The sequence below is a fragment of the Clupea harengus genome, chromosome 11, assembly GCF_900700415.2.
Source record: "Clupea harengus chromosome 11, Ch_v2.0.2, whole genome shotgun sequence".
Lineage (NCBI taxonomy): Eukaryota > Metazoa > Chordata > Actinopteri > Clupeiformes > Clupeidae > Clupea > Clupea harengus.
Genome location: NC_045162.1, coordinates 19,259,002 through 19,282,379, shown reverse-complemented (window position 1 = coordinate 19,282,379; position 23,378 = coordinate 19,259,002). Strand labels below are relative to the sequence as shown.

The 23,378-nt window shown below is 42.1% G+C and overlaps 2 protein-coding genes across 6 annotated transcripts; one reads left to right on the top strand and one right to left on the bottom strand.

The window, feature by feature from the left end:
* The first annotated feature begins 423 nt into the window (after window positions 1-423).
* tbx20 (T-box transcription factor 20) lies at window positions 424-8,291 on the top strand. 4 transcript variants are annotated; one of them, XM_031576978.2, is made up of 8 exons: window positions 424-824; window positions 1,862-2,096; window positions 2,726-2,890; window positions 3,195-3,303; window positions 4,814-4,972; window positions 5,758-5,834; window positions 7,318-7,376; window positions 7,785-8,291. In XM_031576978.2, exons 1-8 carry the CDS (start codon window positions 698-700, stop codon window positions 8,102-8,104), a joined length of 1,251 nt encoding a protein of 416 aa, XP_031432838.1. In that variant the 5' UTR covers window positions 424-697; the 3' UTR covers window positions 8,105-8,291. The 4 variants fall into 4 exon arrangements, with proteins under 4 accessions (XP_031432838.1, XP_012680023.1, XP_031432837.1 ...); XM_012824569.3 differs by having other exon boundaries at window positions 7,264-7,376; XM_031576977.1 differs by having other exon boundaries at window positions 7,261-7,376.
* A 7,076-nt stretch (window positions 8,292-15,367) lies between these two features.
* On the bottom strand, window positions 15,368-22,475 carry herpud2 (HERPUD family member 2). Of its 2 annotated transcripts, none has more exons than XM_031576425.2 (9): window positions 22,262-22,475; window positions 21,222-21,637; window positions 20,607-20,684; window positions 19,392-19,502; window positions 18,997-19,148; window positions 18,203-18,322; window positions 17,559-17,915; window positions 16,915-17,014; window positions 15,368-16,120 (listed from the first exon to the last, which is right to left on the bottom strand). In XM_031576425.2, exons 2-9 carry the CDS (start codon window positions 21,366-21,368, stop codon window positions 15,944-15,946), a joined length of 1,242 nt encoding a protein of 413 aa, XP_031432285.1. In that variant the 5' UTR covers window positions 21,369-21,637; window positions 22,262-22,475; the 3' UTR covers window positions 15,368-15,943. The 2 variants fall into 2 exon arrangements, with proteins under 2 accessions (XP_031432285.1, XP_031432286.1); XM_031576426.2 differs by lacking the exon at window positions 22,262-22,475 and adding an exon at window positions 22,091-22,240.
* Between the last annotated feature and the right edge of the window lie 903 nt (window positions 22,476-23,378).

Below are 23,378 nucleotides of genomic sequence, written 5' to 3'. Positions count from 1 at the left end.
GAAAATGAGTGAATGATTGAGGCACGTTTCCCCGTATATTGAGACATATTTCTAAATTTAAATATGTAAAAGTAGATTTTAAAATGTGTTTTTTTTTTACCTAAAAGTAGTCTACCAGACACAAATTGTGCAAATCCATGTATGTGTTAACTGTGGGCTATGCATAATGAACTGTTCTTGCCTAGTTTATATCAGACCATGTCATGCGTTTCCAACCATCAGGCAGGTGTTTAAGTGTCAAACTGCGGATTCTTCATTTTGACGGATTTTTTAATGGGCAGGAAAGCTGTTTTTGAAGGAGTGTTCTGTTGAGGTTCAGCTCACAGGACATTGGGCAGCAGTGACGTCGACAGCGGAACAACTATTGGCTGATTGCTGCACCACTGAAAGGGGGCTGAAAATTAAGTGGAGTGCGAGTGTCCGGCGGACGCAATGAGTATCTTGTCTCCGAAGGACCAACACAAGGGTTCTTGTCAAGGGTATCGCGCTATGTCTCCACCGATTTGGTTTCAACTTACACCAGTGCTTTAATTCGTTCGTGTATGTCATTCAGACTCTACTGTACATTAGATGTGTCTTTAGCAACTGGCGGTACAATTGAAACCGGTTGTGCCTTCTTTGGATGATCCATTGTCTACTGACAATCCACTGGAAAGCGTATATTTAAGCGTTAACACGCAGGAACGACCTTACCGCCATGGAGTACACAGCCTCACCGAAGCCGCAGCTCTCCTCTCGGGCAAACGCGTTCTCCATAGCTGCTCTAATGTCCAGTGGGAAAAGTAAGGACAAGGAAACGGAGGAAAACACAATCAAGCCATTGGGTAAGTTGAGAAACCATTCAGTCACATTCAGATTGTTACCACTTTTATTTGTATCAATGTGTGTGGACATGTAGCCCGTAAACCATACCTATAATTCGCATTAATATTGTTTCACCAGACGTATACATTTCGAGTTATGTAAACGAAGGGCATGGCACACTAAAAGCATATGAGAGGAAAACGAATCTGAATACAAATTATACAATGACATGTTATTCTAAAACAAAACAACTAATTTACAAGGCCGGAAGGCTATGTTAGCCCTTTTTACACACTGCCGGCAAAATATGTTTGTGATGGCCTAGGTCCTCTCTCTGTCTGGAAAATATGCAACCTCTCTGTGTGCTGAGTTGTAAATATACGTTAAAATAGATTACTTAAATCGTCTGTAGGATACATTTCATGCCACAGGTCGTGCGTCATCTTAGCCTAATATATTCTGGCGTATTGGAACTAAACCAAGCCTTTCTTTCTCTGTTTGTGGTCCCTCTGATTGACAGTAGCATAGTATTTTTTATTTTTTTACATATAGAGCATAGTCTGTCAGTATCCTGTAATTTTTCTATTTTGGGATACATTTTCGTGCGAAGTAGCTGCGACAGTTAGGCTATGACACTGCAGTCCAAGGTGAAGTACAGATAGGCCTGTTACATGTAGCCTAATAACAAAGCAAAAATATTTTTTTCAGGAAAGTAATGTTTAAGAACTTTGTCAGCAGTGCAGTTTTAATGAATGACGGGTCAGCGTCAATGAGAACTTAAATGTCGACGTACGTTTAAAGGGAATGTTAAAATACCGTTAAGTTTATGAAAACAACACTATTACCGTTGACTGTTACACTGCTGTCACAGACAGCAAGCAGTATAATGATAATGCAAGTGGGCCTGACATAAAACAGGCCTATAGGCTATAGGCTACGTGTCGCAAGAGAGTGAATTTTAAGGTGCCTATTTCTGACTTTATTAGGCCTCTGTCTTTCTTTGGAAGCTCGGACGAAATGAGGTGATGTGTGTAATATATCTTGTCTCCGTTTTTAGAACAATTTGTGGAGAAGTCCTCTTGCAACCAGAACTTGGGGGAGCTGCCATCCCTGGAGTCTCATGGAGAGTTCAGCAGCCCGGCTCCGGCCGTCTGCACCGAGCCGCTCATTCCCACCACTCCCGTGGTACCGAGTGAGGAGATGGCCAAAATTTCCTGCACCCTGGAAACCAAAGAGCTTTGGGACAAATTTCATGATCTCGGCACAGAAATGATCATCACCAAATCTGGAAGGTGAGCGTAATAGTATGCTACCTGTAAGGCCTATTTCATGACGGTAGAACTGTTTTTAAAAAGCAAACACATAATCGTAGGACCTACAATTGTCATTCAGGGCACAGATGCCGATGATGGTCTTATAAATAAATAAAAACTAGTTCTGTATAAATATTTAAGTGACTGGTAATCATTTTGATGTGTTATATAACTGTAGGTCAGATATGAAGACATTGTGTCTTTTTTTAAAGACCATATTTTGTCTACTCCCCCCAAATAATAATTTGTTTAGTATTAGGCCTACACACATCATTATTGAATAGATTGGCACATGCCACTTACAAAATCAATTTTCATGTAATTTAACCGTTAAGATCGCATGGCTGTGTGTTCATAGTCACGCACAGTTGATGAAATCATAAGCCTCATCTTCATTTTAAGTTGCTGAGAAATTAGAAATGTGTTTTATATGTCACAGTGTTTGCATAACTTGGAAACAAATAAATAGCCAACTAGGCCTAACTATCGCTGGCCAGCAGATTAACAACGTTTTAATCGAAGAAAGGCTTTCTTCCCAAGTCCAGTTATTTATGATTCATTGCAGTTTTAACTAACGTTTTTATCGCCCTGTCTCCTCCCACTCACAGAAGAATGTTTCCAACCATCCGCGTGTCATTCTCGGGGGTCGACCCTGACGCCAAATACATCGTGCTGATGGACATTGTTCCAGTGGACAACAAGAGATATCGCTATGCCTACCACCGGTCATCGTGGCTCGTGGCCGGGAAAGCTGACCCTCCATTGCCAGCAAGGTGAGTAGAATTTGCCGCACCTCCTCCACCGGCAAGTCTTTTCTCTGCCTGTCGTTATTGTCCGGTAAATATTTAGTTTCGAAAGTGTGTGCATTCTATTTCCACAACTTTAATCCAGAAATGATATAGCCTACTTATGTAAATAAAATTAAATATTAAAGTAGGATGTTATTCCACAAACGTCTACATTTAAATAACATGTTCTTTGATTGCCTTTCCATTAATAATAACATAATATCATGCTAAATTCTTAGCTAGATATTTTAGAGATGGTTTCATTGCATTGCATTTGGTTGTTTCGCAGATTGTACGTCCATCCAGATTCTCCTTTTACCGGGGAACAGTTACTGAAACAAATGGTGTCTTTCGAGAAGGTCAAACTCACCAATAACGAGCTGGACCAACACGGACATGTATGTATTTAATCTAAATCTAACAATGCTATTTGATGATATGTACATATCAGGTTATTCACTTCGCTTGATCAGTTTTCTAGATAAACAGAACATTTGACAATATCGGCTTATTTAACACAGAGCAGCCACGCTGGTAAATAGGAGAGGTTTTCTACATAACAGTATGCAAACGTAATGTCTATACAATTATAATAATTTAAAACATATAGCTTATTATGCTATCTATGTATGTAGGCTGACAAATACAGCCACAAAATAATTTATCGGGTAAGCTATGCCATCACTATCGAATTGTTTGCTGTATTCAGCTATTTTTAAGTCAGTGTCAACTTACAAAAATAAAATTGGAGAAATCGAAAGTTTGTTATTAATTTAGTGTAATAAATTCATTCACAACACAAATGTTAGTTTAAACGTGTAATTTTGAAAAGCCCTTGCCAGTTCACACAACTTTTTCTATTGAGTCGGATAGTTACATAGCAAATATCACTGCAGTAAAAAGATTGACAGATTTACAGTTATTATCCTCTATTTATATTTATTCGTCATGCTAGGTGTTTGGAAATAATTTTTTTATTATACACACACTGGAAAGACAAGTTGATGTAGAAATGTTGTTTGTAAACTGGAAGGAGACTCTGAGGTCCTAGTTTTATTATAACTGAAGATGCTGATTTAAAAAATCTGATTCATTATAAATCACTGATTATAATTTATAGATTTTCGGCATCATACTGAAATTGTCAGACTAATTTGGATAACTTGACCTGCTCCACAAGTTTAACTGCTCGTTTATTAACTCTTGGTTTGGTGGAGCAGCTCAGTCAAAAAATAGATTTAGTTTAAGTCCCAAAACAGAGATCTAAATATGCTCCTAATTTGAAATGAAAAGAAAACAGGAATAACATTACAATGTAATTAATACACAGAATGGGAAAGAAATGACATTGACATAAAGTAATTATAGCACTGTTTATACATTTTTTATTCGGATTTTCATTTAGAAATTCTAATGTATTAAATCACTATATATGTAACACATTAGAAGCATGTTTTTGCAAAGCATGTACTTGTTCCAATCACTCTTAGACAGGATATGAATGATACAAATTCCTTGTTATACAGCAATATGTCAATGTTTCTTGTCAGATGTTTGACACATGACAGTGATGAACACTGAGCTGTTGACCTCCTTTTGAAGAAAGCATAGTGTTTTGGCTATCTGACTAAACACAGAACACATCCTTCATCCTCCACATACTGTACATTGAACCACGCACACACACTCATGCAGCACAGAAAAAAATCATTCATTGAAAAGGTTTTTTAGTCAAAACCACCCATTTATTATTTAATGTTGAGTATTGAGGAGCACATAACAATTAGTTATATCAACACTAATGGAATGGCTTAATTCAGAGGGAGCTTTTGCTTATCATATTTGTATAGTTAGTTAGTATAGTGGTGTCTTGGTCAGATTAAAATAATTTTCTCATCCCTCTTCCAGATCATTCTGAACTCCATGCACAAGTATCAGCCACGGTGCCATATTATCAAGAAGAAGGACCACACCGCCTCGCTGCTCAACCTCAAGTCTGAGGAGTTCCGCACCTTCGTCTTCACTGAGACCGTCTTCACAGCCGTAACCGCCTACCAGAACCAGCTGGTGAGTTCAAAGGTCACAGCATCTGAGGCCAGCAGGCAAACGAAAGAAAGTGGTATACTTTGATGACAAAATATTAAAAAGGAAAAATGAAAGCTCTTCTGTGAACACTATTTGGTTTGTTGATGTGACATGATTCAAACTGGGTGGTCCTTACACTGGTAACACTGGGTCTTTGAAATATTAAGAGGTGATTTACTGCAATTTAAGATCCTCCATTTTTCCTTTGTAATATTATTCGTTGAGAGTGTAGTGAATTCATCCAATTCCTGTTTTGAAAAAAAATAAATCAATCGAGCAAAACCTGATAAACCCCCTGTGTTTTAAAGAAAATGTTTTACAAAGTCGTCAGTACAGGCTGTATATCTTATCGTAAGTTTTAAAAAAGACGTACGAGGGATGGTTAAAAAGCCTAACGTGTGTTTATGCTCAGTCAGTGTGTGGTGGGGGTGGAGTTTGTATGAAAATATGCTTTGGATGCAGCATCCCAGAGGCCAACAGTGGCTCAGGTTTGTTTAGTCTATGTGAGGCGTTATGATGTGATAGAAGAAGAGAGGAAAAGGGAGGTGGAGGGGTCAGAAGGAGATAGAGAAGGACAGAAGCACACACAAAGAAGAGGAGTGTTATATGTGTGTATATATATATATATATATATATATATATTTACCAGTACGTATATGTGCATATGTGTGTGTGTGTGGGTGTGTGTGTGTGTGTGTGAGAGAGAGAGAGAGATAGAGAGCAGGAGAGAGTGAGTTTAATCTTGTTGTTGGTATTCTGGTCCACAGATAACCAAGCTGAAAATTGACAGCAACCCGTTTGCCAAAGGCTTTCGAGACTCCTCCAGACTCACGGACATTGAGAGGTACTAAGAATTCTTTGTTCTTTAATGTCTGTTTGTTTCTGACCCAGATCCGGTAAGATAAAGCAGGAGAGTGTTGGGCGGTGGATGACAACTGTACAAAAGTAGTGTGTGTGGGTGTGTGTCTGGCATGCTTGCCAAGCTCTCGGGTGTAGGAAAATATCTGTGCTACAGTATGGAGAGAGAGAGAGCGCATGTGTGTGTCTGTGTGTGAGAGTGTGTGTGTGTGTGTGTCTGTGTGTGAGAGTGTGTTCGTTGTGTGATGGCACCATTTCACATGTTCATGTTAATTGCATTTATGCAACCCACTTTCAACCGGACAACAAAAACCTACCAAAAAAAGAAATTATCTTCCCTCTCTCTCTCTCTCTGTCTCTCACCTCGTCTGTCTTTCTCCCTTTCTCCCTCTTCCTCTTTTTTGGGAAGGTTGTGAATTAGATGTGATCAATTGATCTTCAGGGAGCTGCAGAAATCGCATTAGTCTGGAGTCGGCCGCTGCACTAAAACATGGTGTAATTCAATTGGGCGCCGTGACTGATTGAAACCAGCCACCCACGTAGCGGGGCTGTGAGGGCCCTCTCCTCTCCGCGACAGCGCTCCGCTGATAAAAACACACATATTTGTATTGCACCGCTGACAGATATTGCACTTTCCTAACCTAATTGGGAGAGCCGTAATGTGGACGCATGGGCCCTCGTGATGCAGGGGACTCTTATTCCTGTGTTGCCCCCTCTGATACAAGGAGGGCTGCCTAAGAAGAGGCTAATCTAACGTGAGCTAATGTACTTAAAGATCAAAAAAGAGGACCAGGGATGGTGCTGTGTGTGTGTGTGTGTGTGTGTGTGTGTGTGTGTGAGTGTGTGTGTGTGTTTCTATTTTTGTATTGGTGTGTGTATGTGTATTTCTTAACAACTTCCCTCTCATGTATTGTTTGTGGGTGTGAAAAAGGGCAAATTCTTTATGTCCAGCGTAGCGTTGTGCTCGGGGCTCTATTTGTCCCTCTCTGCTGCCGATAGAGGCTAAGTGAGCTGTGGGTAGCGATGTGCTGAAATGCACAGAGTCTCAGAACTCGAATGTCTTTATGATGAAGAAAACACATTCGCATAAAGAGTAGCACTCACTCTCCGTACAGTCCAAATGTGACTAAATGTTGAGGTTTGGTTTTTGAGTGTAGGGGGTGGGGTCACTGCAATATCTGATTATGTGTAAAGAAACATATTCCATTGCATCCCTCTCTATGATATAGAAGCTTAGTTGTTAGAGCACAGTCCTCAGAGCCTTAACCCTTACTGCTAGGGTCATGGATACAGTGTAATTCCCTATGCCGTCGATTGGATGGATTGGATAAAAGCTCCTATGAGATTTTTTTAGTGTGCATCTTTCTTTGAAAGCAGAGATATATCTTGGGCTCGTCTCTTGGGTTTTGATGCAGGGAAAGTGTTGAGAATTTGATCCATAAGCACTCATACGCCCGGTCGCCCATCAGGACATATGCAGGAGAGGAGGACACCATCGGCGAGGATGGACTCTTAGCACACAGCAGGGGTAAGTCTGATTTCTTCAATTTACCAGCTTGAAGAACTATGACTTTTTTAATTTACAAATGACTAGGAAAGGATTGTAATGACATTATAAGCAATTCATGCATTACTCCACATGCTTCTATTAGGCTGCTACTACCACTGCTATAACTACTATGAATAATAATTATTATTTGTAAACATAGTGTTTACATTCAAAAGTGCATTATTATTATTATTATTACTATTACTATTACTACTACTACTAATAATAATGCTCCTTTTACTGTAATCACTTTGTATTTGTAATTGTACTTAACTTGCACAAGAATAATGCTATAAAAATGCAGCTGAAGTTAGTATAGACAGAGTATTCGAAGTAGCATTCCTCATGCTTGCCCTGTTGTTTATCCATGTGGCCTCTCTCCCACAGGCTCGGCCTTCAGTGCATCAGATAACCTCTCCCTGAGCTCCTGGGTCACCTCCACCTCGGGCTTCTCCGGCTTCCAGCACCCCCAGTCCCTGTCTGGCATCGGCTCCAGCGGTCCCCTGCCCCACCCCATCCAGGGCTCCCTGCCCCCCTACAGCCGCCTGGGGATGCCCCTAACGCCCTTGGCCGGGTCCATGCAGGGCAGCGGGCCGACCTTCCCCTCCTTCCACATGCCCCGCTACCACCACTACTTCCAGCAGGGCCCGTACGCCGCCATCCAGGGACTGCGCCACTCCTCCACCGTCATGACGCCGTTCGTATGACTGCCGTGATTGGCAGAGGGGGATGATGGGATTGATGATGCGTACAGCCCTGTGATCCACTCTCTCTCTCTCTCTCGTGTGCACTCTCGTGTGTATATCCGCTGGCGTGTGCACATGCAAGGACACACACACACACACACACACACACACACACACACACACACACACACACACACAAACAGGCATACACATGGACATACTGTACATACAAAGACTAACACAAACACATTCACACATTGGCATACACAGTCAATGATACACACAAACACACTGACAAAAAAAAAAAAAAACAAGATATCATTGATCATGTTTGATAAGGCCTCCTTGTAAATAGCAAGTATAAACTTTAAAAACTGACTACTCAGTGACGCGGAACTGCTGCAGCAGTACTCAGTACAGTTGGACCCCGGAGAGCAAGCAAAGACACGGGATTTCTTGTGGATTTTAACGAGACTGTGGAGAGACATAGACAGTGCTGCCCACACGGGACCTCTGTAGCAGTACCAACAAAAGAGTTTTTATCTGGCTGCTCTCCCGGTTATTCGTCTAAGGTGAGACAGCAAATGATTGATAACTGCTCATGGTGGCTTCCTTGTGTGTCCTGCCCTGCCATACTGTTAGTCTCCTTCTCCTTCTGCTCCTCCTCCTCCTCCTCCTCCTCCTCCTTCTCCTTCTCTGTCCTCGCCCCAAATGCATGGAATGACAAGCCTGAGATTTGCAGAGTAAACAGCCATGACATGAACAGAGCTCATCTCCGCCCTGTGACACATGTGAACATGAGCAGACTGTGGTTACACTAAAACCTTCTACACTTCAAACAACTGGGGATGCCGCTAGAAGTATATAACTCTGGACAGTTCAGTCACACAGACCTCCCCCTGCATCCTCTTCCTCAGCAAGGGAAAGTAATACTTATATGTCAGAATTAGAATATGTTAATGCCTGCCACTGAAAAGAAGAGGTCATTCGTTTCGTGTCGTGAATGATGCAGATATGATGCAAAATGATGCAGATACTCGGAGACTAAATGATGGTGCTTGTGTTCAGAATCGCGGGCTGGAAGGTGAATCCTGTCCTCCATTTTTTGTATTTAAATCCACTTTTCCATTTGTACAAAACAGCATTATGCCATCGATCACTGCAATTTGGGATGAAGTTACAAGCAGTTGATATAGAAAGGCACATCATGCTCGTTTGAACATATGGATGATGCAATGCAATGAGTCTAGTTTGTCTATTCAGTGTCTTTAATAGGGAAAATATGACAAAGGTTTTGAATGACAAAGAATACCACAGGCTACCCATGATCTCATTTCAACGTTTCCAACTAAATTTGGAAACAAAGTAATATATTTAGTTTCTTCTCCCCCAATGCCCCCCTTGTACTCAACACGTTTTGCTCCTTGGACTTTCTGTGTTACAGTATGCTCTCCCCCCTATTCTGACCCACGGATATCTCTCCTGTGTTTCATTTAAAAACAATGTACTTCTACAGAAGCGCAGTAGCGCAATTCACTTTACCTAGGCAGTGTTAGTGCTTGGGATGGGTTGCCTCTAGCATAGGTTTGTAATGGGGTGTGGAAAAGCTCCTGAGCTTTCCCCACTCTCCCCTCCCTCTAACTCTCTCTATGGAGCTGATCTATTGCCGCCCCAGGCTGTGTGTCAACAGTCTCCTTGGAGGAAGTCCACACCTGTAAATAATGGTGTCACAGTGCCCGGTCTCTCTCTCTCTCTCTCTCTCTCTCTCTCTCTCTCCTTCCGAGGCCGCGGGCAGGTGAACCAGGCTGATTCACGGCTAAATGAGTTTAATTTGTGCCACCGGTGCCAATTTATCAGCTACACTAAAACTAATCACAGAGCAACACTCAAAATGGACGTGTTAAAACAGAGGCGAGTGTGTGTGTGTGTGTGTGTGTGTGTGTGTATGTGTGTGTGGTTGAATGTAAACCATTACTTGCTCTTTCCATCTTACGGGCTGAGATGCGTAACTCTTCAGCCATGTTAGAGATGACCTTGGGGTTGGTCTGTTATTTATCCACAAGGTGCTGCAAAAGGCTAATTGTGAAGAATTTACTTAATTCTTAGATCATTTCTTTTATTCCACATTTGCCGTTCTATCCACCTTGAATGAACTGGACTGGTGAGAAATATACTGAAAAATATATATTTTTGAAAACATGCATACGTGATGGGGACTAAAAAAACAGGATCAGTCTTCCCCCAAGCTGTGACCTAAAAATGTGGCATAAATTAAAACGTGTTTTGAGGGGATTCAGGTGATATCTGCATGGAAAGCCATCTCTCTGAAGATTTCTGACGCCGTTCTTTCGAGGCTGTTGCATCTACAGTGGGTGCTCAAAAAACAAATTCACAAATGTATTTCTCTGTAGGGGATGAAGTCCCTAGTTGTATGGGTATGGTTCTGGATGTAATGTAAAAAAAAAAAAACCTTGTTGACTTGTAAATGATGTCATCCATGCACCGTAATTGCTGAAGGAGGAAAGGACTCCATTGCTTGCCGAGAGAAGACTTTGTACGCACAGTTATGAACGTGGATCTGCAGAGTGATTTCTCTGTTTTGTTTTGTTTTTCATTTAATGTTTTTAATGCTTGTATTATTGTATTATTTCCCATGTTCAGTGTAACCTAGACGTAAGGTAACATTTAACATTCATTTGGATGATTTTTAAGTGCAATATATTTATTTCTGCTCTAAAATGATACGGCATAATGTAATATTTGAAGCATTTAAAACTAGATGTAATTTGTAAACAATGATAAATATATACTCTATCACTCAAACAAAATGAATGCTTTGAGACTGTGATTTCCTATATTTTGAAATCTGTGATCAGATCTGTTCGTCACACTCGACCGATGCATTGTTCTGTCCAATGAAATAATTAATTTGTCAAGGTGAAGTTTAATAATATTTACTTTTGTGCAAAAGTCCTTGGTTTCTTCTAGTGACATCCACATGCTCCTCACAGCTGATGTTTGGATGTTTGTTTGACTTTGGTTGGCTTGATGCTGTTGGATTTATATCAAAAGGCATCTGGGAATTTAAATAATAACTGACTAATAATAAATAACAAATAAGCACAACATTGAAACCATAGCTGAAGCATTTTTACAGTTGTACATTTGTAGGGGATCCTTGTGAAAAGACTGAAGATTTAAAGGCTACCACAACCATATGTGAAAATGTTTGAAAATGTTTCTGATGATAATTAGAGCCAGGTCAAATAAAAATCAGGATAATCAATTACCAGCTATAGCATGGTCACCCAAATCTTCCAAAGGGAGAGATGCTGGACCCCAGGAAATATTAATTTAATTATGAATGAAACATTTACATGTGAAATATAAGAAATTCAAATTAAATAAATATGTATGTGAAAGACACTAAAAAGACACTGGATGTTATCAGGGAGGAGTTGAATATTAAGTAAAGCAGGTCCTGTTTTCAGTTCTGTGCATGAATCATATAAGCCTCAGGATATTGGTGTCAGGGCGCTCAATGAGTTGAAATGTACTTCCTTGAGGGGGCGGAACCGATATGTAGCCTACTGTCAATTATTGACTAATGTAATCCCATAGAGCCCACTCTGATCTCTGAGCAGATCTATTGATTTGTGAGTCACAGCCCATAATGTCTCCCAGTACCAGGGTTCATAAAACTCACTGCGAGTCTTCATGAGCACTCACTCTATGGAGCCGTGTTAATACTGAGGCCGTTATTAGTGCACAGAAATAGTAAGCTATATTTTGCACATAACACTACTCTGGGACTGCCATATGCATGTCTTCAACCCCAGTTATGGCCATGCATGTTTCTGAACAGTAGATTACGATAGTGTACAATATTTAAATATTATCCATATTTATTAAATATAAAAAAGTTAAATACTTTAATTGTATGACACAATAGTATATGAATGGTATATGAATTAGCTTCCAAAAAGCTTTATGACCACAACTTAATGGTTGGTATGAGCCTTGAGTGCACCCTCAGCAAAAGTCTCTGCCTCGCCGCCACAGCCGCAGACGCACCAACGGATCAATAGCAAGACGTTAGTCACCGTTTCACCAGGAAGAAGGGGGCACTTCTATCCCCTGATAAAAATCGGTTACATCCTTTGAAAATAAATAAATAAACAAATAAATAACATCCACTGCGACTCTGATTGAATTAAAGGGATAGGGGAAGGGCAGTCTAGGGGCGGTGAGGTATGGCTAAATAGATTGAAAAGTACAGTTCGCCAGAGTCCATTTGAGGGAATAACAGCCTAATTTACACAGTGAGTAGTGCTAGATGAATCTAATGTCATTTCCATCAATTTTGCATCTCTTTTTTTGTCTGGTGGCCGTTTAAACGTCTAGAGGAGACAGCGGGCGTGCATCACTATGTCAGAGGCAGCGGTTTGGATCATGGTTGTTTATTGTGTGGCGGTAGGGCCCGAGAACAAGTGAATGGCAAACTTTCATCCCTTCCGTTAATAAACAAACCTATGGCAGACTCTCCGGAGATCAGCGTATCCCATAGTAACAGTGAAACACTTTCAACCATCCTTTACAATTGCTGTCATACAACAGTAAACATTTTTTTTTACTTACATGAGTTCTTTTCAGAAAGTGTCCACAGCCATAGGCAAATGTGAAGAAATACAAATTAATCCTAAAAGAATCCCTCCAGAAAAGGCACTTGCACTTGTGCAGACATAGGCCACTACAACCATCTCAGCCAACAGACGACACCACATGAATGATACTAAAGTTCATTATGATGATGAGTTTTTGAAGAAGAGAATAAAAGAAAGAACAAGAGGACATTAATTGAAAATCTCTACCTCTGATAAAGGTACCTCAGCTCTAAACTAAAGGAGAGTAACTTGATTTGTTCAGTTACTTAAGCAGGGCCCAAAGCAAAATGTGGTCCCAATAAAGGCTCCGTCATGCATAATTAATTGCGTTGCTGCAATGAACTAAACAGAATCCATCTTCATTCGATTAGAGGTTTCTGAGGACGCCGGAGTGCACTGCCGTCTTCTCCACCTCCTCGTCTCCATCACCAGGTTAGGCAGTGAGCATGGTACCAGTCTGCACAAGCATCTAATCTTTACAAAAAGCGTGACCGCTGTTTTGTTGAACGTTTTAATTATACTTTAAAAAAAAACATAACTTTCCCAATCCTGATCTAATGAACTTGTTTCAAAGTGTGTGCAAGAGGCTGTTGCTATTGGCATCCAAGGTGAAATGCCACTACTGTTATTATGACACCTGCCAAAACGGGATGATGGGCTCAGTAAAGACAGTTCAAGTATTTCAGATCTATGTTCAGGGGCGGAGATCCCATTTCATTGTAGGGGGGGACAATACATGGTAACATTTCAGAGAGTAATTCCTGGGGGGGACATGAAAAAATTGCTCACGAGAGCTAGCATAACTTAGCTGCTAAATACCGAATTCTAATAACATTTACTAACAGAAATTCGACGTCATTTTTTAATTCTCTAAACGGCATTAAATGTACTAACACAAAATATCTACTCACAGACAAATAATGTCCAAAGTTCAAACGCAAACGAAGGCTCTTCAAGGAGGAATTCAGCTGCATGAACGTCTTCTCCCGTGGTAGATCAGTTCAACATTAAAAAGTAAACTAAACAGCGTCTTCTATCGCATCTACTGTCCACAAGGTGGCAGTGTTTATCTAGCTACAGCTACTAAAGCTAATACATTTAAGCAGAGCATTTCTAACGCTCCTTTGCAACTTGGCTCTGGCTCTATGTTAATCGCTGCTAGACGCTCACTGTTCTTGTGCTCCCACAGCTCATTCACTTTGAAATACTGAAACGAAATCTAAATGATCGAAATAGTGCTTCTTTAACTACTAATAATTGACCTTCATTGAGAAAAACGGAACAGAATCTGAAAATCATACAAATCAAACTACTGACAGAGATGGCAAGTGTAAACAACCATCAAAACACCTGCTTTCTATATTTTTTATAGCAGTAAAATGCACACATTCAAATATACAAATGTTTGTACATATACACAATTTGAAATATGCATGACCAAGACCATGCACGTTTTCTTTGCCCTCCGTTCTCGTACCTTCGTGTGCTGCATATCAGAAATAGTCAACAGAAAAGCGAATTATTCTGAGACCGCTCCTGTTACCATGGAAACAACAAACGAAGCTAGCTTTAGTATCTATATAGCTACTGCATATCAGAAATGGCTAACAGAAAAGTTTTGTGAAATTACAGTTTTTGAAAAGGAAACATATAATTGTCAATTTCACTGTTAAATCATATGTTTCTCAATACAATATTTCAAACTAAATATAGAGAGCAGACTGACTGCCAGTGTCTCACTATTTGATTTGTATGCTATAGAATGTAGAATTGATGTGAACGCAATCACCAACGATTTCTCACAAATTCAGCCCTTAAGAACATGGGAGCAATCCAATCTGGCTGATTTATGACTGATATTTAGCGTTCTTAAATTCTGTTCAAAGTTAAGAACGAATCCCAGATGAGAAAACTTTCATGATTGCCAGAATTGGAACTTCGAAAATGGAGTTTAGAAAAAAAATCTTATTTACATGTTCTTAACTGCGTTCGAGAATGAGGTCAATCTCTTTACATATCGTGTATCATAGCGGCAATGACAGGGGAGAGAGGAGGAAACAATCTCACCATGTACTGGGCTGATTGACTGAAACACGGAGCTGCCGGTAGCCCCGCCTGTTGGAAACGGCGTGAACCAAACCACTTTGAGGAATAGGGGGATCATGATTTTTCAACACTTAAAAAACACATTGTTTTACGTTTATAATTAGCACCACTTGTGTCGTAATGCTTTTATTAAATATTAATATTTTTTTCAATTTTTTTTTCAATGATTGTTGGGGGGGACAACTTTATGGTAGGGGGGGACACGTCCCCCCCGGGATCTCCGCCTATGTCTATGTTACTCTTTTTTTGGCAGGGAAAGCCCTGCATGATGCTGCATGGAGACAAATGATACGTGTCAAATGTCTTACATTCCCGGTAAGCCACTCTTGTCAACAGAATTACTACAAAAATGAAATCAATGGACTACTCCATGAAAGCATAACTGCCAAGGAATCGACTGAAAAGTGCTAGACTGATTTAACTAGGACGAGTGGTGCCACCTAGTGACCAGTTTTTGTCATGACATTCTGACTGAAAATGCCTAAAAATAGATGAAGAAATACATGAGAGCTACTGAAACTCCAAGTTTTTTTTTTATTATTCAAAAAAGCATTGCCTTCTTGTACTGAGATCCATATGTTTAAATATGCTATACATAGCGTTTATATATATATATATATATATATATATATATATATATAAGTTCTCCTATTTGCTTGTATGTGTCAGTGTGCGTCTGTTAGTCTTCTTTTGAGGAACTTTTTTTTATCAAACAGGTGAAAAATATGGAAGACACAGACATTGCCAGTCCACTGAAAAGTACCTTCTTACATGATCAAAACAAAAATAAAAATAAAAGCAGAATTAAAAAATCATAGTGAAGTGCAGGCTTAGTAACTAATGCAGAGGGGATGTGTACTGACACATAAAAGCAGCATTTATGACCTGCCCACACATGGCACAACCATGACTCTCAGTGGTGGCTCCTCTTTCCTTTATTATTAGCTTGGTTTGTTTCGCTTCCCGCTTTCACTGTTCGCTGTACACGGCTCAGGCCTCTGTGCCTCACCCATCCTTAGACACACACACACACACACACACACACACACACACACACACACACACACACGTACGTGCACACACACACACCCTAGTTGGCACCGTGGGGGGGGCCTTCGGGGATGAGTGAGGTGAAGAAGGTGCTGATGAAGGACCAGGTTGCCGCCAGGAAGCCGGGGTAAGGTGGCCCAGCGTTAGCACCGTCCTCCTGGCCTTCTTCTCCGCTCTCGCCGTCCTCCTCGTCCACGCCGTCATCCATCAGGCGCTCCTGCGAGAGGAGAGGGAGGGGGATAGAACACTGTCAAAGGACTCTAGAATAGACTCACAGGCCTGGAGTCAGGTGGCTGCTGCACCCACACACACACACACACACACACACACACACACACACACACACACACACACACACACACACACACACACACACACACACACACACACACACACACACACACACACACACACACAACAACTGAAACACATTCACGTGCTCACACACACCGAAGCTGACATAACAGCAAAAACAGAACAACACAAAATACTTCATTGCCAAGGGAAATCAAACACACATGGAAATACACTGTTGATAAACACTCTTTAAGAAGATGAAGATAAAGTACACAATATGTTTTATGTACAACTTTTAACTCCGCCAAGGAATTATGAAAAACTACTGGGCTGATTTTCATGAAACTGGATGGAGGGGTGTAGCATGGGCCAAGGAGGAACCCATTATGTTTTGGAGCGGCTCCACGAATTATTTATCACTTTCTTTAACGTTGCGAGACAGGGCATTTGGCCTGGGCGGAGGTCTGCACTCTCAGAGTGCCCTTCTAGTTACTTGTTAGTGTTTAATAGTGTAATGAATTGGCACTCAAGTCACACTTGACTCTATGGGGAGGGGCAGCATGCTCAACCCTGCCCCCCAATGGACTGGAGGGTGAGAAACATGAGCGTATGTGAGGTGTGTGTGTGTGTGTGTGTGTGTGTGTGTGTGTGTGTGTGTGCGTGCGCATGTTTGTGTGTGTGTGTGTGTGTGTGTGTGTGTGTGTGTGTGGTTACCATCTCCTGCATATCGTTGTGGCGGTCGCCCTCCTCCTGGGGTGCCTCTCCTGCTCCGGGATTCTGTTCCGGACGGAAGGGGAACCATCCTGCCTGGTGCCTGCAGGGAGCACAACACACACACACACACACACACACACACACACACACACACACACACACACACAAGGCCAAGAGAGAGAGACACACACATATAAGACACACGCATAACTGGGAGAGAGAGAGAGAGAGAGAGAGAAGGAGAGCAAGTGAGCCAGTGAGAGCGAGAGAGAGAGAGAGAGAGAAAGAGAGTGAGTAAGAGCGAGAAAGAGAGCAAGCAAGCAAATGACAGCGGGAGAGCCAGTGAGAGCGAGAGAGAGAGAGAGGGGGAGGAGAGGGGGGAGGGAGAGAGAGAGAGAGAGAGAGAGCAAGTGAGCCAGTGAGAGCGAAAGAGTGAGTAAGAGCGAGAAAGAGAGAGAGCAAGTGAGCAAATGAGAAGCGGGAGAGAGCGAGCGAGAGAGAGAGAGAGAGAGAGAGGGGGGGGGGGAGAGAGAGAGACAGAAACAGATACAGAGAGGAGTACAGCTCTTTATACAACAACACAGTACAACACTTTAACCCTACAGTAATCAAAATGCCCCCTAAAAAACAAGGGCCAAACTCACAGGTAAACCAGCAGCATGGCCCCGATCACCATGACGAAGCGGCCAAACGACGAGTAGAAGTAGACGATGCTGAGCAGGATGGCCGCGCGCGACACCGTGTACATCCAGTCCAGCCAATCACGATTCAGCTCGTCATCGTTAAGCACCGCCCCACCCTGGGCGTTCATCTGGACGTTGGGGTTGGCCGGCCGGTCCTCGGGGGCAGCGGCGGCGGCGGGGTTGGGGGCGTGGTGGGGGCCCAGCGGGGCTGCAGCCGGGGGGTCGTTGGCCTGGGGGGGCTGAGGTGGGGAGACACTGGCACTGGGGGAGGGGGACGGGGCGGTGATGGGGGCCTGAGAGGCTGCCAACGCCGCCTGACTGAGAGGGGGGGAGAGAGGGGGAGCAGAGCAGGGGGCAGAAAGAAATGAGTGACAGAAGATGGGGCATATGAGAAACAGGCACAGAAAGACAGAAAGACAAACTTAACAGGATGGAAAAATGTTTAAAAGAGACTCTCTTTAAGAACAGGTTAACAATGGTTGTGTAAGAGAGAGAGAGAGAGAGAGAGCAAGAGAGAGAGAGAGAGAGAGAGAGAGAGCGAGAAAGAAAGAAAGAGAGCGAGAGAGATGTTGAATGATTCCTTGCATGGAAAAAAAGGCACCTACTACTGCATATAGTAGTGACGGGCATACATCTGTTGCCACCACAACATCTGCATAGGCATGTACATCGGGTGGGCAGGGAGCGGTGCCCCAGCTTGCATGGGGAACTGGAATCCTGCTGGCCTGTTGCGAGCACAACACACATACACACGGTCATATTTATACTTACAACTAGGGGTTGCACAGAGCACTCGAATATTCCCATATTGGAGTAATCGAGCAGCTCCATCATTCTCGGGTTTCTACATTAACATGCTTGTGTGAGAACTGAAAATGGCTCCATTTCTAAATATTGTACAGTTAGTCGTGACTACACTTCCCATACTGCTTTGTTTGGAGTTGGGAGGAAGCAGGTTTTGGAGGGAGCTGAGAGCAGAGAAGAGTTGATGACTGCTTTGTGTTTTGGATGGCGCTGGAGAAGTAAAGCGTTTCAGCTCTGAACTTGTCTCTCTCCGTAAAATCATTGCCTACACCACCTAAAAACCCCTTCCGAGGATCTCAAGAATTACGCTAGCTCTCACACGCATTCAGTTTTCAGCTAGAGCCCTTGGTGAACAAGAGGAAGGATGGGTACAGCAGAAATCAATTGTTTGGAAGTGCTTTGATAAAACGTGCAGCAATTGTGAGTTGTGGACGGATTTCTCAAGGATGGCTCAAACATGGAGTCTGTCATATAATAGACTAGGCTACCACACTAACACGTCTGTCATATAATAGACTAGGCTACCACACTAACACGTCTGTCATATAATGGACGCAGGTCTGCCACAAGTGAACAGGTTGGTTGATATACTGACTCTTGCATGATGCCAGGGGGAGCGGGGTTGACTGCATGGGTGTGGGAGGGGCCCCGATGCCTCAGGCCATCAGAACTTCCTGTGGTGGAGGTGGATGGGCCATCCTGATTGGGTGAGCTGGCTGAAGAGGAGGAGCTGGAACTGTCGAAGTTCTGACGGATGAGAAAAAGTCACTTAAAAATAAGGCAGGGCGATCTGGTGACTAAATGTATGTACTGTTTGCCTGTTCCTACAAGCACCACATCATTACATGGACCACAGGCACAACCACTTCACACACTCAGAAAACTCCAGTGTAAATAGACAGTAAAGATTCCCTACTGCCGTCCATATCTTAAACTCAACATGAACCCCACATGAAGGGGCGACCCCCGGCCCTGCTCCAGCAGACTCACCACAGGGCTGGCCTCCGGCGCCTCAGGGGTACTGCCACTGCTGTGGGTGGAGGGGGACTCCGGGGGACTTTGAGTGGCACACACCAGGTGGACCATGTGGTACTCATCTTGCTGCGGCAGACACAGACGTCTACATTTAGGCCAAGCGTTTATGTCTCCACACTAATATATATATGGATTCATTTCGGCATTTCCTTTTACCCAAAGCAACGTATTGGTAAGATAAAGAGTACAACATAGGAAAAGAGTGTAGCAAAGAGAAAGCATGTGTTTAGCAGTATATGACACTGTTTACACTTCAGTAAGGTATATATGACCCGATTCCAGTTGCGAGGTAAAAAATGACTGTCATGTTGTTAATGTGTCTGTCAACTTGTTTAAAAACTGTATAACTAAGCCAACACACGGGTCAAATCAAGTATTTGAAAATAATTAAACTCTTGGTGTTGGTGATGCAACACAGCTATAAAATACTTCCGCACAAATGTAAAGGGATTCTCAAAATCTCTGAGTGCAGGTGTATGGCTACATCTTATCTGAGCTTGCATCCCTTTGGATGTGAGCATGTGGTCTTGGTGCTGCAAGCACAATGCACCATTAGATAAGCAATGGAACAAAGACTACAGACTCAGATAATCCTCATCCCCAAGTAAGAGCATCTAAAAAACATTACACTACAAACCAACCGTTTTTCAATGGCAAGTCAAGCTATTCTAAAGAGGACTTGTTGATCTGTGGGATCTGTTGAATAAATCAAGGCTCATATAGCTTAAATGATACAGTATCATACACTTAATGATGCATGAAATTTGGTCCAGGCAGTACTGAAGCTTAAGGTACTGCAGAAATCTCAGAGGGGAGCCTTTGGCCTTCTAATGGGTTATTTTTAACAGCTGTAATGAAACGGGGCTGGCAGGCCAGAGATTAGACGCTTTTTATTGTTGCTCTCTTCGCATTGTGGACGGATGACGGGGACAATACAGCGAACAACGCACAGCCAGCAGATAGAGAACAGACTGGAACTCAGGGGCATACAAAAAGAAGAACAACCCCAGCATAAACATTTAGGCCAACCTCAGAAGAATCCAGCAGATACACACACACACACACACACACACACACACACACACACACACACACACACACACACACACACACACACACACACACACACACACACACACACACACACACACACACACACACACACACAACCTTTCTCAAGACATCTCTCAACTGTAGGTGGTCTTGGAGAAGCCGTCCTGAGTAGACCAGCCTTTGATCCTTTGATGACTGCAACACAAACAGAAACTCATCCTCATCTACAGTCATTTAGTGGATGCTGTCAGTTGCACAGAGGGCCCTGAAAAGGCATTAAGACACAGTCCTTCTTTAAAGACTCACAGCTAACGGAAGATTCATATATTCATATAGATGCGAGCTGCAAGATACCAGAATTTCCCCACGGGATTAATAAAGTATTTATCTATCTATCTATTCCCATGCACATCTGTGCCTGTAAAAATCAAATCTCTGATTGCTATAAGGAAGTACATGAGAGCATGATTAAAGAGAAAATAAAATGTTTCTGTTTACAGGTGGCTAGGCAAAACAGGTAAGAATAGTAGCCTGTTTCATAGAAGACCACATAGGCTAAATATATAGTCTCCACAACGTGCTTGGAATTATCAGAGAGAGGTTGAGAGTCTATCAATGCTAAATATTCCAAATAGAGGAAGAGGAATGTCCACGTCATGTTTGAAAACACTACTGTTTCAATAGCAAAGACCGTCTCAAGAGACAATCCGGCCTAACTGCATGCAGACTCACCGGCTTGCTGGGGTACACGTTTGAGATGTGTTTTTTCAACTTCTCCACAGTCCAGTTCAGGAAACAGTTGATGGTCTGATCATCGTACTTCTGGTTGGGGGCCTTGATGACAAGGGTGACAGGACTGTCAACTGCACCTTGGTCCATGTTTCATGCTAGTGGTCGACTCCTTTGCTGGTTTTCATGAAGGGGGGTGGGGGTGGGGGATGGAGCTCCAAATTATTTGAGTCCTTTGAAAGAAGAGAGACTTCCAAAGACTTTCCTTAGATCTTTGTCATGGTCACCTTCGGTCCAACCACTGACAGAGATAGCCACCAAATGCTTATTGTGGCATTTTATTCGAGATGTAGGGTGACATGTGTCCAAAAAAGATCTTTCAGCCAAGAAGGAGGAGGCCCACTTTAACTGAAGACAATCTGGGGAACATTCATAACACTGATCAATAGGTGTCTATGTTTGTACATGTTTTAAAACATGAAGGACACGTAGTTAGTAGGCGTAACCCTTAATCGTCTGACTGTCTTCCCCAAATTCTTGAAATGCCTGAACTTTCGTGGCTCATGGCAACACATCGGCTACAACACAAGTCAAAACACAGACATGTAAACACCAGAGCGGCTGACCCACAAACGGCTGAGAGACATGACACGATTACAACGCACCTGTCGCGTAGTGTTAACTTGACAGCTGTCATAACAACACAACAACATAGCCACACAACCATGTTTATGTCAAGAAGCTAGCTCTAGCCTAGGGTTACGTTACTAGCTAAATACGTCTACAGCAAATAACTGTACTGACAAGGAACACCGAAATAACACATACAAGTACAAAAATACCTCAATCTGTGTATTCTCTACAGTACGTACCAAAGTTGCATGAAAGAGGTCAGGTAGTTATCGCTAGCATGCCAGGGAAAGCTATAGCCAACGCTAGGCGAAACGGAATTCCAAGATAACACAAAACCGGAGTTTGCATTCAGGCACATCTACCCTAGAATTATGTGATAGAGATCAAGCTCATATAAAGCTCATACGCACCTCACTTAGACGCTCATGCCGTTTACAGCCCTCTGTTTTTGGTGCGGGTCCATAACACCCTACTTGTTATCTTGTAAAATGGAGTCGGGCGTATCACCGGAAATTACATCATTATCTATCTCCCATACGGTAAGGTGAGTGAAGGTCCACCAGATGGCAGCAGATGGCCTCTGGATCAGGATTTTTTGAAGCTTTAGAGCAGAATAATAAGGTTAATACAAAGATTTTCACAGGTACCAATACATTTGGTTTTTGTCGACAACTGTGAGCATCACATTCTGTTTTGTCACAAAGATTTCTTCATACACAGACTTAAGTCAGAATTGCTGAAATCCATGGTTTTCAAATTATGCTTAGAATCTATTTTGCTTAGCCAACATTGTATCTGCGGCTACAAATGGTTGAATCTGGCGACGCCAAAACAAACTCAATGAGTTTCCTTGTTTGGATTTCATAAACCTGTGTAAATGCCCAAACTATGTTTTTATAACTCTTCTCAAAAGATTTGGGGCATTTATACAGCCTGCCATTTTGTAAAGAGACACTGAATGTGTTATGGTCTTTTGGAGAAATTAATTAATTGTATTGAGATTACTGTAACTTACTGTATTATACAACTAATCGTATTTACTTCCTTCAAACTACTCTCCAAAAGGGCTTGTAAGCATCTTGCCCTACCATTAGAGTTTTAGAAACACTAAACAGTTCAGATTGCGATGGGTATGTCCTAGCACCCACAACATGTCTGGAGCTTTGTGAATGTTTAGACCTTGAACAACAATCAGGAAATAAAGCAATTCAAAGAGACCAGCCAATAATAGCATCATAATAAATTCAAGCTGCAAAACTCTAGAATTACAGTGGTTATGACAACCATTTAAAAAAAAAGAATTAAGATACACATGCTGGGCATTAAATCTTACTGTCGAAACCACCCATATAAAACACATTAACCAATAAAGAAAGCAAATATTAACCATAGAACAAATGTCTGGTGGCCAGTGTCATGCCAATACCAGTTAAATGCAGGATTAGACGTAGTCTCTGCCAACAACGCTTTTTTTGTGCTGCATTATGTAGGCTAATCATGTCATCAGTATTTAACTAGCACACCCAA

What these genes read in the sequence shown, in the direction of transcription:
- tbx20 (XM_031576976.2), top strand. Translation starts at nt 698, where the DNA reads ATGGAGTACACAGCCTCACCGAAGCCGCAGCTCTCCTCTCGGGCAAAC. An exon ending in AAACACAATCAAGCCATTGG is followed by an intron (nt 825 to 1,861) that starts GTAAGTTGAGAA and finishes CTCCGTTTTTAG; the next exon opens with AACAATTTGTGGAGAAGTCC. An exon ending in AGACTCACGGACATTGAGAG is followed by an intron (nt 5,835 to 7,257) that starts GTACTAAGAATT and finishes TCTTGGGTTTTG; the next exon opens with ATGCAGGGAAAGTGTTGAGA.
- herpud2 (XM_031576425.2), bottom strand. Translation starts at nt 21,368, where the DNA reads ATGGACCAAGGTGCAGTTGACAGTCCTGTCACCCTTGTCATCAAGGCC. An exon ending in TGAGAGATGTCTTGAGAAAG is followed by an intron (nt 19,503 to 20,606) that starts GTTGTGTGTGTG and finishes TGTCTGCCGCAG; the next exon opens with CAAGATGAGTACCACATGGT. An exon ending in GCCATGCTGCTGGTTTACCT is followed by an intron (nt 17,015 to 17,558) that starts GTGAGTTTGGCC and finishes TGCTCCCTGCAG; the next exon opens with GCACCAGGCAGGATGGTTCC.